At 31.9% G+C, this 16,889-nt stretch overlaps 1 protein-coding gene across 4 annotated transcripts in view; it reads left to right on the forward strand.

Moving 5' to 3' along the window:
- Positions 1-15,852, forward strand: part of RBM46 (RNA binding motif protein 46) — a 49,929-nt gene extending 34,077 nt beyond the window's left edge. The window contains exons 5-6 of one of the 4 annotated variants that reach the window (XM_025386077.1): positions 7,012-7,071; positions 13,816-15,852. In XM_025386077.1, the coding sequence (XP_025241862.1) occupies positions 7,012-7,067 (56 nt within the window). In that variant the 3' untranslated portion in view covers positions 7,068-7,071; positions 13,816-15,852. The remainder of the gene's footprint in view (positions 1-7,011; positions 7,072-13,815) is intronic. The other 3 variants (XM_025386075.1, XM_025386078.1, XM_025386076.1) reach the window with 3 other exon arrangements.
- Positions 15,853-16,889: the final 1,037 nt, after the last annotated feature.

A 16,889-nucleotide genomic window follows, 5' to 3' on the forward strand; every position in this document is an offset into this window, starting at 1 on the left:
TTTCTAATTTTTTATTACTAGCATTATACTTTTATATTCTTCCACACAGGTGTAGACTGAGAAGATGGTGGTGTTCCTTTCTGTTTAGTTTCCTAAAGACAGGAAAAAACCTTGAAAATTCAGGGTGCTAATATAGCAGGCTTATTTGGAATACATTGGAATCCTGTGCACTCAGTTATTTTCTGTCTTCAAAGAAGAAATAGTATGACATATCTGAGAGTCTGAAAATAGTTTTTATCTTTCATATCATTTACTTTAAAATTTATGTGGAATTTTCTCTCAAACTAAAGACCAGTAAAGTCTTCTTTAAAGATACAGAATATGCTTTTGTAATTAGTTTTCATTGACTTTTAAAACTTCGTCACATCTTTGTAGAACAAGTCATCTATCTGCAATGTTGTTTTCTTGAAAATAATGAAAATTAAGAGCCTACTTAGATTTTTACTTAGTTTTCGCTTATTTTGGCCCTTATTCCTACATAACTTCTAGAAAACTAAATATAAAACATTTAATGAGTCCCATTTTACAGAGAGGTGGTAAAGATGTTGGCTCTGATCTTTGAAGTTTAATGTATCCTATTCTTATTCTCCACTTTTTGACATGCCTTTTCTTTCCCCTAGTCTCTTTCTTAGTGTCTTGCTTACTAAATAATCACTTCTGAAATAATTTCTCAGAATATATTCATTAACAGTTGTTGCTTTTTAAAAAGGGATGACACAAATAAGATGGTAAATTAAATTGGGTGAAAGTACCAGTTAGTAGCAACCTTGCATTTGACACTAAATTGAGACTCTGCTGATAGTTTTTGCTTTTGTTGTGGGAATTATCACCATCTCCTCTATATTCTGACAGAGATTTAATTCTTATACACTGGTAATTTAAATCCCAGCATTTTTCCTGTTAAATTTGATTTCATTCAGACCAAAGATTAACAAAGCTAATTCTAAAACTCCAGGTGGTAGATAGTGAAGGCATTACGAAGAAAAGAATTATTCTGTATTTAATAATATTTCTATGTAGCATCTGTACTGAGAATCATTATAGTTTTTAAATTTGTCTGAATCATATGTGCTCTAGTTTGGTAGTAACTATAAAGTGATTTTATATTTTATCATAATTATGCATTATCAACTTCTCCTTTATCTATATCACTGGCAGGTTTTTATATCCCCCCCCTTTTTAAAAAGAAAACTCCTTAAGCTGTAACATTACATACTACAAACAGAAAAGTGCACAGATAATGAGTGTAAATTAAGTAAATTACCATGAGGGACTATGTCTGTATAACTCACCACCGAGGTAAAGATATAAAATATCAACACTCCAAAAGACTCTTTTTTTTTTTTTTTTTTGAGACGGAGTCTTGCTCTGTCGCCCAGACTGGAGTGTAGTGGCGCTATCTCAGCTCACTGCAAGCTCCACCTCCCGGATTCGTGCCATTTCCTGCCTCAGCATCCTGAGTAGCTGTGACTACAGGTGACTGCCACCACGCCTGGCTAATTTATTTATTTATTTATTTATTTATTTATTTATTTTTGTATTTTTGGTAGAGATGGGGTTTTACCGTGTTAGCCAGGATGGTCTCGATCTCTGGACCTCGTGATCCGCCTGCCTCAGCCTCCCAAAGTGCTGGAATTACAGACTTAAGCCACTGTGCCCGGCCCGAAAAGACTCTTGTATGTTCTCCAGACATTACTTTCCTTCCTGCTCAAAGGAGGCCACTCCTCTGACTTATTCTATGTATTTTTGAAACTTATATAACGTTTTATATCATCTTGTCTGGCTTCTTTTTAACATGTTTTTGAGATCGATTCATTCTGTTTCATGTAGCAGTACTGTTCATTTGCTCTCATTAATGCCAGTGTTTCATCGGAATGTTATATATAACTTGCTGTCTTTGTTAGTGAAAATATAAAGAACTATCAGTTTGGGGCTGTTTGAATAATGACACTCTAAAGATTCTTGAACATAGTGTTTTTGGTGCTCATTTGCACACATTCCTATTGAGTATATAGGAGTGAAAGTGGTGTGGGTCATGTTTTTTAAACTGTAGTAAATAGGGCCAAATAGTTTTCCAAAGTAAGTATACTGATTTACACTTTACTAGCAGTAAATGGGAGTTCCAGTTGTTTCACATTCTTGCCAACACTTATGGTATCATTCTTTTACATTTTGGATATTCTGATTAGTGTATATTTCTTATTGAGATTGTAATTTTTACATAATGATAACTTACGATATTGATCATCTTAGGAGGGTTATAGGGCATTACACTATTGGTGAAGTATCTTTCTTGTTCAAGTCTTCCTCATTCTATTGGTTTGTCTGTTTTTTACTTTATTACTTAATATACAAGTCCTTTATTGAATATATTTTTAAAATATCTTGTTCTACTCTATGACTTACCTGTTTATTCAGGTATGTTTTGAAACATAGAAGTTTTTAATTTTAATATGATTCAGTTGATCAATCTTACTAGTGCCATTTGCATCCTGCTTAGAAAACCTTTACTCACCGCAGGGTCATGAAATATTTTCTGTATTATCTTTTAGAAACTTTCTATCATCTAAATTTAGTGACAATACGAAGTATCACTCCCCACCCCTGCATATGAATATTCACTTAACACCATTTTTTGAAGACTTGCCATTTTCCCATGACTCTGCAGTGCCACCTTAACATAAATCAAGTATGTATATATACACTGCCTTCTAATACACACAAATATGACTTATTCTGGATATTAACATTCTGTTTCATTGATCTGTTTGTTTTTGCACCAATATCACATTGTCTTAATTCTGTAACTTTATATTTTGTAAATAATATTTTCTCACTTATTTTTTCTTCTTCACAATTATCTTGACTTTTCTCAGCCCTTGAATTTCCATATGAATTTTAGAATCAGCTTGTAACTTTATACCCCAAATCAAAATCCTAATGGGATTTTGATTGGAACAGAATTGAATCTGTAGATCAATTTGGGAACAATAACATTTTTATAGTATTGGGTCTTCTGATGCATGAACATGATACCTGTCTTCATTTACCTAGGCTTTTAAAAAATTTGCTCTTTCAGTAGTTTACTGTTTAAATGTCTTCTACATCTTTCTCCAGACTTGTACCTAGTTTTAGTTTTTCATAATGTCATCATAAAAAATAACTTATCTTAATTTCAGTTTCTAATTGTTCCTGCTTTATGTGAAAATGTATTTTTAATATAGTGGATAAAACTACTTGTTTGTGTCAAATAGTTTGACTCTACAGTAATTTTTCTGCATATACTTTAATCAACTAAATGTAAAGATCTTTTTGTTCCTTTCTATCCTTTATACGTTTCTTTTTTTTTCTTGCCTTACTGCACTGGCTAGAATTACTTTTTCAACATTGAATACAAATGATGATAGGAACCATCCTTATAAACTTTCAATATTTCTCCATTAAAATATGGCGTGTGTTGTAGCTTTTATTGTAGAAGCCCTTTATCACTTAAGATATTCTCTTTTATTCCTGCTTTGTACGTGTTTTTATCATGAATGGGTAATGAATTTTGTCAAATACTTTTTTGCATCTAGTTAATTACATCATTTTTGTCTTTTATTCTTTTAATGCAACACGTTGCATTGATTGATATTTGAATGTTACATCAGTCTTATTTCTGAAGTAAACTCAATTTGGTCATGGTACATTATACTTTTTATATATTGCTAAAATTTATTCGGTATTTCCTTTAGGATTTTTACATCTGTGTTCATTAATGAGATTGGCTTATTCTTTTCCTCATAAAAATAGTTGGGAAGTGTTTTAAATTTCACTGTTCTCTGTAAGAATTTATGTAAGATTGGTGTTACATCTTTTTTTGAGTATGTGGAATATTATTTACGAGACCATCTTAGTTTAGAGTTTTTAGCCCCTCTTTGATTAAGGCTACCAATATCCTAAGTATGGTTAGAGCTGCATCCCATACATTTTCTTTTTCTTTTTCTTTTTTTGGCACTGGGTCTCACTCTGTCACCCAGGCTAGAGTACAGTGGCGTGATCATGGCTAACTGCAACCTCCGCCTCCTGGGTTCAAGCAATTCTCCTGCCTCAGCCTCTCAAGTAGCTGGGATTACAGGTGTGCACCACCACACCCAGCTGATTTTTGTATTTTTAGTAGAGACAGGTTTTACCATGTTGCCCAGGCTCGTCTCCAACTCCAGACCTCAGGTGATCTGCCCACCTTGACCTCCCAAAGTGCTGGGATTACAGGTGTGAGCCACTGCACCTGGCCTTGCGTTCCATACATTTTGATATATTTTATTTGTATTATCATTTGTTTAAAATATTTTCTCTTTTATATTTTGATTTATTCTTGAACCTTCAATATTAATTTCTAAATATACATTTAATGTCCTTACCAACATGCTAGGGATTAAGTCTCTCATTTTTCCATTTGCATTCTGTTTTCTTTGCTTGTTCTGTATTACTTTTCTTATTTCTTGCCTTTTTTTAAACATAGTGTTTATTTTGACTTTCTTTCCTTTAGCTGTATTAATTATATAGTCTTTAATCTCTTAGTCATTACTCTATAGATGCCAACATGCATTCCTAACTTACTGAAGTCTAATATTAATTAGTATTTTATCACATCCCAGACAATACAAGGAACTTAGTACACTTTGACTTTTTTCATTTCTTTTACAATTTATGTAGTGTCATTGGTACTTACATATATTTTGAACCTTAAATATTTAAAACCCCACAATACCCAATATAATAAAAATACCTAGCTATAACTGTTTTTAGACTTAATATACATTGATATTGATTTATACATTTATCATTTCCTTTACCCTCTGTTTCTTCCATCTCTAAGCTTCCACTAGAATTGTATGTTTATTCTACCTAAAGAATACTTATTCGTATTTTCTTTTGTGTGGATATGCTCATGACAGATTATCTCAATTTTTGTTTGTCTGAATGTATTCTTAGTTCACCTGCCGTTTGAAAGGATATTTTTGCTAGGCCCGCAGTTATTTTACTTCGGCCCTTTGCAGTTATTTTACTTCAGCCCTTTGCAGTTATGATTCCACTGTCCTTTAGCTTCTATTATTTCTCTTGGGAAATCTGTTGTTGATCAGCTTGTTGCTCCTTTGAACATAAATTGTGCCATCATTCCCTGTACCCAGCTACTTTTAGTATTTTCTCTTTATCTATGATTTTCAGAAGTTTTATATTATGGATGTGACTTTTGTATAGTCTTCTTAGTTTTCATCTTGCTTGGTACTTCTGGAGTCTAGGTTAATGTATTAGTAAGTTCTATGTTACTGTGTTTTCAAATACTGCATTTGTTCATTTTCTCTCTTCTTTCTTTATGGTAATCCAACTCTACTTATGTTAAACCTTTTTATTGTAACCTGTATATTGATTATATTTCTTCTGTATTGTCCATCCTTTTGTATGTTCAGTCTGTATGTTTTCTTACCTGTTTTCTGGTTTGTAATTTTTTCATCTGTAAAGAATTTAAAAGGTTTATCATAAGAACCATTCATTTAGATTCATTTCTCAGTTCTAGAATTCCATTTGAGTCTCTTTTATGATTTCTACTTTCTTCTAAAAATGTTAGTCTTTTATTTTCTTGAGTGTATTAGACATTGTTATTTCAATACTCAGTTCTGATCTAAATACCCTGTGGATCTGTTACTGTTGTCTGCTGTTTCTGTTGGTTTTAGGTGATACGGATTTACCTCCTTGTATGACTAGTTATTTTTTATTCAATACCAGATATTGTGTATGAAAATTGTAGAGACAATTTGAAGGCTAGCATGATGTTATATTTATTCATAGAAGATTTATTTTGGCTTCAGAAAGGTGGCCAAAGGACTGACAAACCCAGATTACTTTAATCTAGGCAGGGATTGAAGTTAAATTCAGTCTGTTAAAGTTTGTCTGTTTCTGGTTCATTTTTCCTCAGTTCCAGTCATTCCTTGTTAGTAGCTCTTTAGTTCTAATTTTAGTCTTCCTAGCTTCATTTGTCTCTTGGCATCTTCTGTTAATCCCCAAAAGGGAGCTTTTGGGGATTGGCCAACCCTTCCAGGGATAATGCACCTCCCAAAGAGGTGCACATACCTTTGGGTTTTCTACTTGTCTGAGATCACAGCCCCATAATTCGTCACTGTCTTGGTTCTCAGTGACTTCAAACAGATGTTTTTGATTTTAATAGTTTCTTACATTTTCTAGTTCTTACCAAGAGGTTTGATTAATATTACCTAGTTCATCATGTAAAAACAGAAGAAATTGTGACTGTTTTTATACTGAATTATAATCTTTAGATGGTTATTTTAAAATCTAGTTTTCTATAGATTATCAGACATTTTTCATTTGTTTATACTTTTATACACAATTTCTTAGCATAGATTTGGATATACATCCATAACAGAAAGCTTTAAGGCATATGAAGAGATAACCACTAAAATAGATGGATGCCCACAGTTGTACTGTATATGACCAAATTAGATTTCAAGTAGATAAAATTTAGCTATTAGGAAGAAAGATTTAAGTTTAGTATTATTTTGGCCATCTATCTTTTTTAAGACAGCAAGGAAATGCTGTTTCATATGTAAAATAACTACACCTTATACAACATTTCTATTTCCCAAACTTGCTTAGATTCTTTGGCTTTCTACTTATCAGAAATTGGGTGATCTCGTTTATTTTTAAAGTCTCTTCTTTATCTTAGCAGGGTAGTAATATTTAGAAAGATAAACGATAATTTGTTTAGAAAGATAAATTTTTTTCCGATAATGTATTACTCATAATTTTCATTCAAATATCAAAATATTCTTCTCTTTGTTCATCTTTGTAGAACTCCAGAAATAACTATTTGCCCCTTACTTCTTTTTCTGTAAACTTGTTTTTTTATTTACTGATCAAAAGGTTTTTAACTAAAATCAAGGATTCCATGCACTTCCAAGATAAGGATAACATCAATCTAAAGACTCAATTATTTTCTGTCTTCACTGCTTACAGACAGGGAACACAATCTCTTCAGCCTGGACCTGTGTAGAAGAATTTGGAGAAAATAAACAGGTAAGAGTTTATTAGGTAAAAGTCTCTTAGGAATATTATGTAATATAGTTAGTTGTCAGAAAACCAGTTGTAAATTGTTCTTTATAATGAAACTAATGAAACTTTATGAAGTATTTTGTGTAATAGCCTTGTTAATTATAGACTCATTAAGCATATGTTTTAAAAAGCTAAAGTGATTTCTGTATTTCAGGTCTTCTCAAAACATTTAACATGCTAGTATACCTTGAACCACTAAGATGGTAAACAGTATTATAAATTAGATACATTTGGAGTTAGTGTGTTATTTATAGATTATCCAAGTATTTCTCAAAAGTGTCTGAAAATAGGACTCTCTTGTTTTTCAACCTTAAACCCAAATCTTATTGCAACAATTTGGAATAAAAGTTGTTTTACTAAGACTTAGTGTTTAGTTTATTCAACAAGGTACTTCTTGAGGAAGACGCGTTTTAGTAAGAAGTTAAAAGATAGCTTGTTATTTGAGTCAGGATTATTACTTTACCAAGTCTTTTTTTACATGTAGAGGGAAAAGAATGTGGTGTGTTCTAGGATATAATTCATGTACTACTACATCTGTGTCCTTGAGTTAAGTTAACTTGACCTGTTTGTGCTTCACTTCCTCATTAACAAAGGGGATAATAATAGTACTTACATGTCTGTTATGTGGATTCAGTTGTACTAATTTTGTGTGATTATTTTTATCACTTAATATGTGATAAATAGTGGCCATTACAATTAATATAATCTCTTCTCAGACTCAGAGAAATGCTTGTTATACTGGAGACTTAAAATTTTATTTTTAAAAGATCTTTATCTTAGCATAAAAATTCAAATAAGTGATGCCAGTCTTAGAGGTCCTTACAACTTTTTATAGTTCAAAATTTGAATTACAAGGACCGATTTTACTCATAGAAATAAAACTTGAAAAGAATTGTTGCATTTTCTAAGGCTTTTCTTTTTTGCCCACATGGTTTATTTAGTGAGCTACAACTTTTTTTTTTATACTGAAGCCTACCTGGATTGCTGCAGCTCTGATTGTAATTTTTTCTCTCATAAGGCTGCTGTTCTATTACTCACTTTCCAAATGGCTTAGAAAGTAGCATTAAAAGGAGTTGGACATAATTATCTCTTAATACAAAGGTAGCAAACTAGAAGCTCTAGATGTGGTATTTTTTTTTTTTAATGGAAAGCAACTAGGCTTATTTTCAGTACAAATAAGTATCTGTTGTTTCATTCTTGACGCTCTTTGTGTTCTTTTTGTGTGTTGCCTTGCCTGAAGGCATTTGAGCTTTTAATTGCTGCATTTAATATATTTGAAGATTTTGTTCTGTTTTGTTTTTAATGTTTTCCTGTTATGTATTAACTCTATTAAGATTTCTTCCCTGATACTCAAAGTTCAGTGAAATAACTGCCTCTAAGGTCAAACAGGTTTGGGAAAAACTATACTAAATACTTCCTTTGGAAAATCATAGTGCATACTAACATCCTAGGTAATTGAGGTAGCAACCTGTTTAATGTATAAGCCTATCTGTTCTGAATTTTTCTTGAGATTATTTGGCTATAGGATGCTTGTTTTGAGAAATTCTTGCACTTTAATTGTATGGGATGTAGTTTGGAAAACGCTGAAGCTAACCCAAAGACACACTTGAGTTTTGTTTTTGTTTAATATGTTTCTGACTTTATTGAGGTATAAATAAAATACAACAAAATGCCCATATTTAAACTGTATAATTTGTTTCATTTTGATTTATGTATGCATCTGTGAAATGACACCACAATTAAGAAAACAAACATTTCTTTCACTCCTAAAAGATGCCCTATGCCCCATTGTAATCCATTCTTCCTTCCATTCTCTCTCAGGCAACCACTCTAGATTAGTTTGTATTTTCTAGAATTTCAAACCCTTGCTTTCAAAGGTTTAAATTGTAATCTTTAGATAATTTAGAATTTCATTTTCAAGAAATTTCATTTCTTTAAATATTTTCTCTGCTTATTTAGCTCTTGATTTTCTATACTAGAATAGAAAGTACAAAATAAATGATAGATATTATTTATACTTATATGATATTTTAATCTCTGTGTTTGAACCCAGGCATATTTTATGTTCTAGGAATGGATACAGCTAAAAAAAAAAAAAAAGTTTTTGTTTTGCAGATAAAATTTAGTGTTTCAGTGAAAGTAAGTTATTGAGATAGTTATTTCAGTCGTGGTTATTGAACATTAGAAATTGAAATAATAAATGGTACAATAAGGATTTTTTTTTTTAAATTTCAATACAGATCCCATAGGAATCTAAAGAAATGCTTAAAATATGTGTTAAAGGTCTGATAAACGTACTTCATAGATGAAAAGATAAGGTGTTTCATCCTTAACAATGGTGGGAATGTAAAGTAGTATAGTCTTAACTACCTTGAAAACAGTTGAGCAATTTCTCAAAAAGTTATACTGGGAATTACTGTATGACTCAGCAGTTTCATTCCTAGATACTTACTAAAGAGAATTGAAAACATGTTCACACAGACACTTGTACATATTATTCCTTAGCAGCAGCATTAATAATAGCCAAAAGATTGAAACAACCCAAATACCTATCAACTGATGAATGAATAAACAATGTATAATCTAGCTGTATGATGATATATTATTCAGCCATTAAAAGGGATGAAGTTCTGATACATGCTACAACATGTATGAGCCTTGAAAGCATTATGTTATGAAGTCAGTTCCAAAAGACCACATAAATTTATACAAAAAGTCCAGAATAGGCAAGTCTATAGAAATAGAAAGTCTTGTAGTTGCTGGGGCTGAGGAAAGAGAGAATGGGTGTGACTGCTAATAGATACAGGGTTTCTTTTTAGGATGATGAATATGTTCTGGAATTTTATAGTGGTGTTGTACATGTGATAAAAATCACTAAGTTGCACACTTAAAGATGTATCAGAAAGTGGATGGGTGTGGTGGTAGAACTCGCATAGCTAACAGAGAAGAAAAACCAATTGTGAGGAATGTTTTTTTAATGAAAAATTAGTCTAAAGAATAGAAACAAAAGAAAAAGGGAGTCAAAATTAATATGAGAAGACACTTTTATCTCACTTTAAAGTCTCTATTAAGGGTTTTCTTCATCTTTAAGACAGAAAAGCAGCTAAGAATTAGTGATGTTTGGTCAAGATGTGTAAGACGAATTAGAAACAAAACAAGAAATACATTGAAGCAATATATCTATCCACTGTTTACATTTTCACTGAGAAACATACTGGTGTTATTTGCTACCAGACTGTCTTTGTGTTGAATACAGAAAGGTGGTAGACCAAATTACAATAGCTGCATAAACAGGCCTGACAAGTGTGTGGTATATGTACTGCCAGTCTCTACTCTTGCTCCTGTGTCAGATGTGGCATAAGTCATCACTCACTTTCCTGTTTATTCCAGACACACCACCAGAATCTTTCTGAATCTAAAATTCCTATTAGCCATTACTGCTTAATTGGAATTGCCACTTAAGGTTAAGTTTATTTGCTATTCTTTGTATATATCAAATTTGTTCGATGAAAATATTTGTATTCCATATATAAATATGAAATTAAAGATAACATTTGATCAGGTTTTCTGTAATAATCCACTGTGTCAGAGCAGTTGTTCTCTCTTTTTTTTTCTCACAAAACAGCCTTTTCTTCAAGTGAAAGTTTAGCATATAAAACAAGGGAGTTGAAATAAGAAGTATGGGAATGGGCGGTGCAAGTGAAAACCAGGTAGCTTAGAGACCAGCACTGTGTGCTTTAGTTCTGTCACCCCCATAATAACCTCTTCAGACAGTTTCTCTCAACCATGTTTAAGAAGATTGCCAGAGTAAAAAAAGCTTAAGGAAGTGGAAATAATACTTTCCTAGGAATCAGGAGGTGTGAATTTAACTTGTTCTTTGTCTATTCAGCTTTTGTCTCTGTCATTCATCAGTGAAAAAGGTCATTTGATTTAGAGTTTAATAAGGTCTGAACCTATTCCTGGTTTGTGATTTTGAATGAGTGAATTTGACTCATCAAAAACTATCAGTATCAACAAGAAAAAGACAAAGCCAATAAAAATAAACAAGGGGCTTAAACAGATACTTTACCAAAGATATTTAAATGGGCAATAAACATGTTGTTAGTCATAAGGGAAATCAGAATTAAAACCACTGTGAGATACAATAATTCACTAGAATAGGTATGATTAAAATCTCTGGCAGTGCCAAATGTTAAGATGTGGAGCAACTGGAAGTGTCTCATATTTTACTGGTGTGAATATAAAACAGTCATACTGGAGAACTCTTAAGCAGTATGGGTCATCTGTCCTATGACCTAGCAATCCCATTCCCAGATATTAAAACATATAACCCAAAAGAAATTAAAGAAATTTAATTAAAGAAATTAAAACATATAACCAACAAAAGATTTGTATAAAAGTGTTCCTAGCAGTTTTATTCATAATAAAACTTAGAAACAACCCAGATATTCATCAGTAGGCAAACAGATAATGAAATTGAAGTATATTCATACAATGAAATAATACTCAACCATAAAAAGGAAGAAACTACTGAAATATACAATGTGAATGAATGTTAGAAATTATATTAGGAGATTGTCTGGATTAGCTTTCTGGAATAATTTTACCAAAACAAGCTATTTGAGTTTTGACTTAGCAAGGCAAGATATGTCAGTGGATTCTCTTTGAATGGAAAAAAAAGCATTCTTACTTTGTATAGAAGCCTCCTCTTTTTGTAACTAATTTTTTACTGGTAAAAATTAATTCAAATGTACTTAAAATTATGTTGAGAGAAAAGGTAGACATAAAAATGCTTACTACATATTTTATGAAGTCTAAGAACAGGCAAAACTAATCTATTGGAGTAGAAATCAAAAGGTGGTTGCTTCCAAGTGAAGGTCTGTTGGCTGGAAAAGGGCACAGGAAATTTCTGGATTGGGGATATGTTTTATATCTTGTTTTGAATATCCATTACATAGACTTATACAATTATCAAAACTCATTGAAATAAACATACGATGTATGCATTTTATGTGAATTGTGTATCAATGTTCAAAGTGTTAAGGCAATTTAATAACACTTAGTGTATAACTTAGACATTCTGAAATTGGCTCTGTGTCATTCCTTAAGAAGGGATCGGAAGTACAGATCCTTGTCTGAGGCAGAAACAGTGGGATTGAAGAGCTAAGGATGTTCATTGGGAAGAAAAACTAGGGCTGGGCAAATAAGTATATGCTAGGAATTTTAACTGATTTAGTTATGTATTATTTTCTTAAAATTAGAATTTCTTTTTATTTCCTATGATATGAAAATTATATGTTATAGTAGAGCTGAGGAAAACATGATTGTACTTTTAGATTCATTCCACTAAGCATTTTCAGCTTACATTTCATTCATTTAAGTTTGGTTTGTATTGTATTTTCTAAACAGCTAGATGTCTTCCTGAATATATTTAGATTCTTAGTGATTTTAGTAATAAAATTTATTTTTGAAATGCTTGTAAAATCTTACAAACTTCTGAAACCTTTTGTTTCCTAATCTTTGTTATTTGTGAGGGGTTTTTTTCCTTTGGATTTATGCTACATGAATAAAGTAATACAAAATAATCAACTTTTAATTTTGTATTTAATTTTGTCTCCTTGAAAATACACAATATAACAATTGATCATTGTATATAATTAAGGGCTTAAGTTCAAGGTTTACAGTGGGGACTATCAGGAATGCGGATAAGCTAAGCATTTTGCTAATAGCCAACTGCTTGGCTATCCACTTTCTGAAATTTTCCCTGAAGATGCCTTCAGTATCCACATTTCATGAATAGGCTGCATTAGGTCTTGAGTGGATGTAAATGCAAAACAGAAGTTATTTCTCTTCGAAAACTACATTTCTCTGTTTGCAGTAGCCTGCTCTTCTAAATTGAATTGTTGATGACCACATTGTTAAAATTTGAAGAGCTAGGTGTATTACAGATAAATGGCTAATAAGGAATTGACTGTATTTGCATAATAATTTTCAGGAGGAAAGAATCAGACTTTTTTAAATAAAGCAATTATTTGGGAATACATGGAGCCAGTAATGGTCGCGTTTACACTCAATACCAAACCCTTCAGGTGAAGTGGATCCTTTTAAAAAAAAAGGAAAAAAAAAGCACCAGGCACGGTGGCTCACACCTGTAATCCCAGCACTTTGGGAGGCTGAGGCAGGTGGATCACCTGAAGTCAGTAGTTCAAGACCAGCCTGACCAACATGGTGAAACCCGTGTCTACTAAAAATACAAAAATTAACTGGGTGTAGTGGTGGGCGCCTGTAATCCCAGCTACTTGGGAGGCTGAGGCAAGAGAATCTCTTGAACCCAGGAGGCAGAGGTTGCAGTGAGCTGAGACCGCACCATTGCACTCCAGCCTTGGCAATGAGTGAAACTCTGTCTCAAATAAATAAAAATAAAGAAAAAAATTGTATGGTATATAGAGTCATCCTACTTTGGATGTTAGAAAAGTAAATGGTATCAAAGTAATTTCTCATTCATTTTCAAAATACTGAAAATATTTGGAACTGGTTACTCTAAATGTATTTATGTGTTCCTGGAACAGATCACTTTGTTGATCTTATGGTACCATTCATAAAAAGGTTATAAAATTTGTCTAATTAGAATTTTATAATGCTGGAAATTAAACGTATATTTAACTGATTTTCATTTTTCCTTTTTTTTTTTTTTTTCCCCTGAACTAGGTCCTTTCTGATGTTGCTTGAGCTTACTCTCCTGCAGTTGATCTCATTCCTGTTGGCTAAACATTAAGTCCCATGACAACATTAAGTTAATGCACCTATGGTGTAGGCATCATTTATAGTACTAGGACAGTATTATAGAAAAAAACCTTACCTGTACATTAGATGACCTAATTTCTTTTCTTCCATTCCTAGAAACACCATAATGTTTCTAAATAATGATTTTATAGTCATTGTCACACCCTTGGCTTATTTTACAGTAAAGAACATAGTTGAGTTTTTGGAAGGTACAGGATTTAAAATTTTGGTCTGTAACATATATACACACATAAATGTTGCAGTTAATGAAACAGGAAATTATTGATGCATAAGATGAATGTTTATTGTGAAACAGCAGTATTTCAAATATAATTATTTTTTAATAATTTGGTTTAATTTTGGATATTTTTCTATACTATAAGTTGATAATGGTTTTTTGAAGTAACTATAAGTTGATAATGGTTTTTCGAAGTTTATTTAATAAAGATGATTCATTTTACTGTTTTATCATACCAGTAGGACTTTTAATGTTAGTATGTTGAGTTAGATAAATGTTTATATTAGTGTTTAAATAATGAAATATTGGCCAGCTAGTTTATACCAAATGTTTTTGCAGTCCAGGGGTGAATGTTTCTGCTGGTTTGATGCCTAATACAACTTCAAAGAAAAAAAAAACAAATATGAATTCACTGTTTTTTATCTTTTCTTCATGGACTACCCCTTAGAACCAAATTTAAAAGAAGCTTCTTTGTAGAGCAAGAGAAATGAGATGTCTCTTTTTCTATAATGAAAACCCCAAGAAATAGTAGATATCCAAGAATTCATTCTGGTAAGATCTCTGAAACATTGTGTGACTAAAGGAAAGGTAATACTGACAAAACTCTGAGGATTTATAGTGCAGTGAATGCTGAAATAATCTTTAACCAGCAATATAGTATCATCAAGATTTCCAATGTTAGAACATTATGTTAAAATGTGATTATTATTTTAATGCTTTGTCTCTTTAAATTAAATTTGTGTCCATAAAGATGTGCAGCATAATTGTTCATGTATTTATTTACAGACTACAATTTCCGTCGCAGCTCAATAAATAGTCTTTCCCCTGTTAGTGCTACCCTCTCTTCTGGGACTCCCAGCGTGCTTCCTTATACTTCAAGGCCTTATTCTTATCCAGGCTATCCCTTGTCACCAACAATATCACTTGCTAATGGCAGCCATGTTGGACAGCGACTATATATCTCCAATCAGGCCTCATTCTTCTGAAGAAAATACTAACATTAGTATGAAAATTTGTGTAAATTTGTAGTAGTAAACTTGCAAATTAAAATACTGTTTTATTTTAGAATCGGGTTTGCACATTTGGTTTTAGAAAGATATTCTAAAGTACTAAACATCAGCTATAATTCAGAATAACATGGAGTTGCAGAATTTATAAAAATGCAGAGTTTAAAAAGTTATTCAGTGGTTTCTCTTGATAAAGGTACAGCAAACTACTATTCTTTTTAAACTTTTGGGATTTTCTTCTAATTCCTGAGTGGGCAATAGAACCTAGTCATTTATGTTAATTTTTTGCATAATTTTACCAAATAGCATTTCACGAAAAGCACTTGAAGACAATGGTTATAGTAGATTTGATTACCAAGGATCACTATCTGTACTGGAGATTAGAACAATTATATGACCAGAAGCATCTAACCATTATGTAGAAAGAAATGAAGAGACAAAAAGATTAAGATACAAATTTTCTGCAGTACTAAAGAAAAAGCAGTCTACCATTGTGGTCCTTGAAAATAACTATAGATATTTTTGTTATTTGTTATACACAAATTATAATTTTGCTGTTAATGTATTTAAGGAGTTTATAGTTATGCTTCATTTGTGTTTTTGATATTCTTTGTATTGTTTTAATAACAAGTGTTATGGGTTTTTAATGTTGAAATCATGTGTTAATTTTTGTACTTGAATTCAAATGTTTTGACATTAAATATGTGATGCTTCTAATATGTGTGTTTTCTTTTTACAAGAATGACAAAACCTTTAGCTCTCACAATCACTTTGAGCTTTTCTTGAGAACATTTTCACTTGTTACACAGTCATAGGCTCAGTGCTTTCATGAGACTCAAGTGAAGGATGTTGAAGAAAGAAAATTGTTTTTATATACTCAAAGGAATATAAATCATTCTATAAAGACACACACATGTATGTTTATTGCAGCACTCTTTACAATAGCAAATACATGAAATCAATCCAAATGCCCATCAATAATAGACTGGATAAAGAAAATATGGTGCATATACACCATGGAATACGTGCAGCCATAAAAAGGAATGAGATCATGTCCTTTGCAGGGACATGGATGAAGCTGGAGGCCATCATCCTCAGCAAACTAACACAGGAACAGGAAACCACCACATGTTCTTGTTCATAAGTGGGAGCTGAACATTGAGAACACATGGACAAAGGGAAACAACCACACCAGGGCCTTTTGGGTGCTGGGGGTGAGGGGAGGGCATTTAGCAGACAGGTCAAAAGGTGCAGCAAACCATTGCACATGTATATCTGTGTAACCTGCATGTTTTGCACATGTATCCCGGTTTTTTTTTTTTTTTTGTTGGAAATAATAGTTTTGCAAAATAGTAAATTATTTTCAGGGACTAATAGAAATACTTTGTTAATAGACCCACTGAAGTTTCTGCCTTTCAGTTACGAATAATTAATGAATTCAAGTCATTTTGACTTAAATATTTTAGTATACATTTATAATGATTTCTAATGATAGTTTTATAATTGATGTCTGAGAAATCAGATAACTTTACCTTTTTTAATCAACTCATTGTGCAGCTGTATGGGACATAGGATTTGTAAACAGAATTTGAAATAGTTGCAAATATCTTTTTCTGCCCAAGTTTCAAGCAGAAGTTACGTGGACATTAATCTCAGTTTTTTCAACCTTTAAATGTTCATTCCATATAAATCATATATAATACTTCCAGTTTACTGCCTTAGATTTTCTAATTTAAATGAGCATAGACACTGCT

This window comes from Theropithecus gelada, chromosome 5 (genome assembly GCF_003255815.1).
Source record: "Theropithecus gelada isolate Dixy chromosome 5, Tgel_1.0, whole genome shotgun sequence".
Lineage (NCBI taxonomy): Eukaryota > Metazoa > Chordata > Mammalia > Primates > Cercopithecidae > Theropithecus > Theropithecus gelada.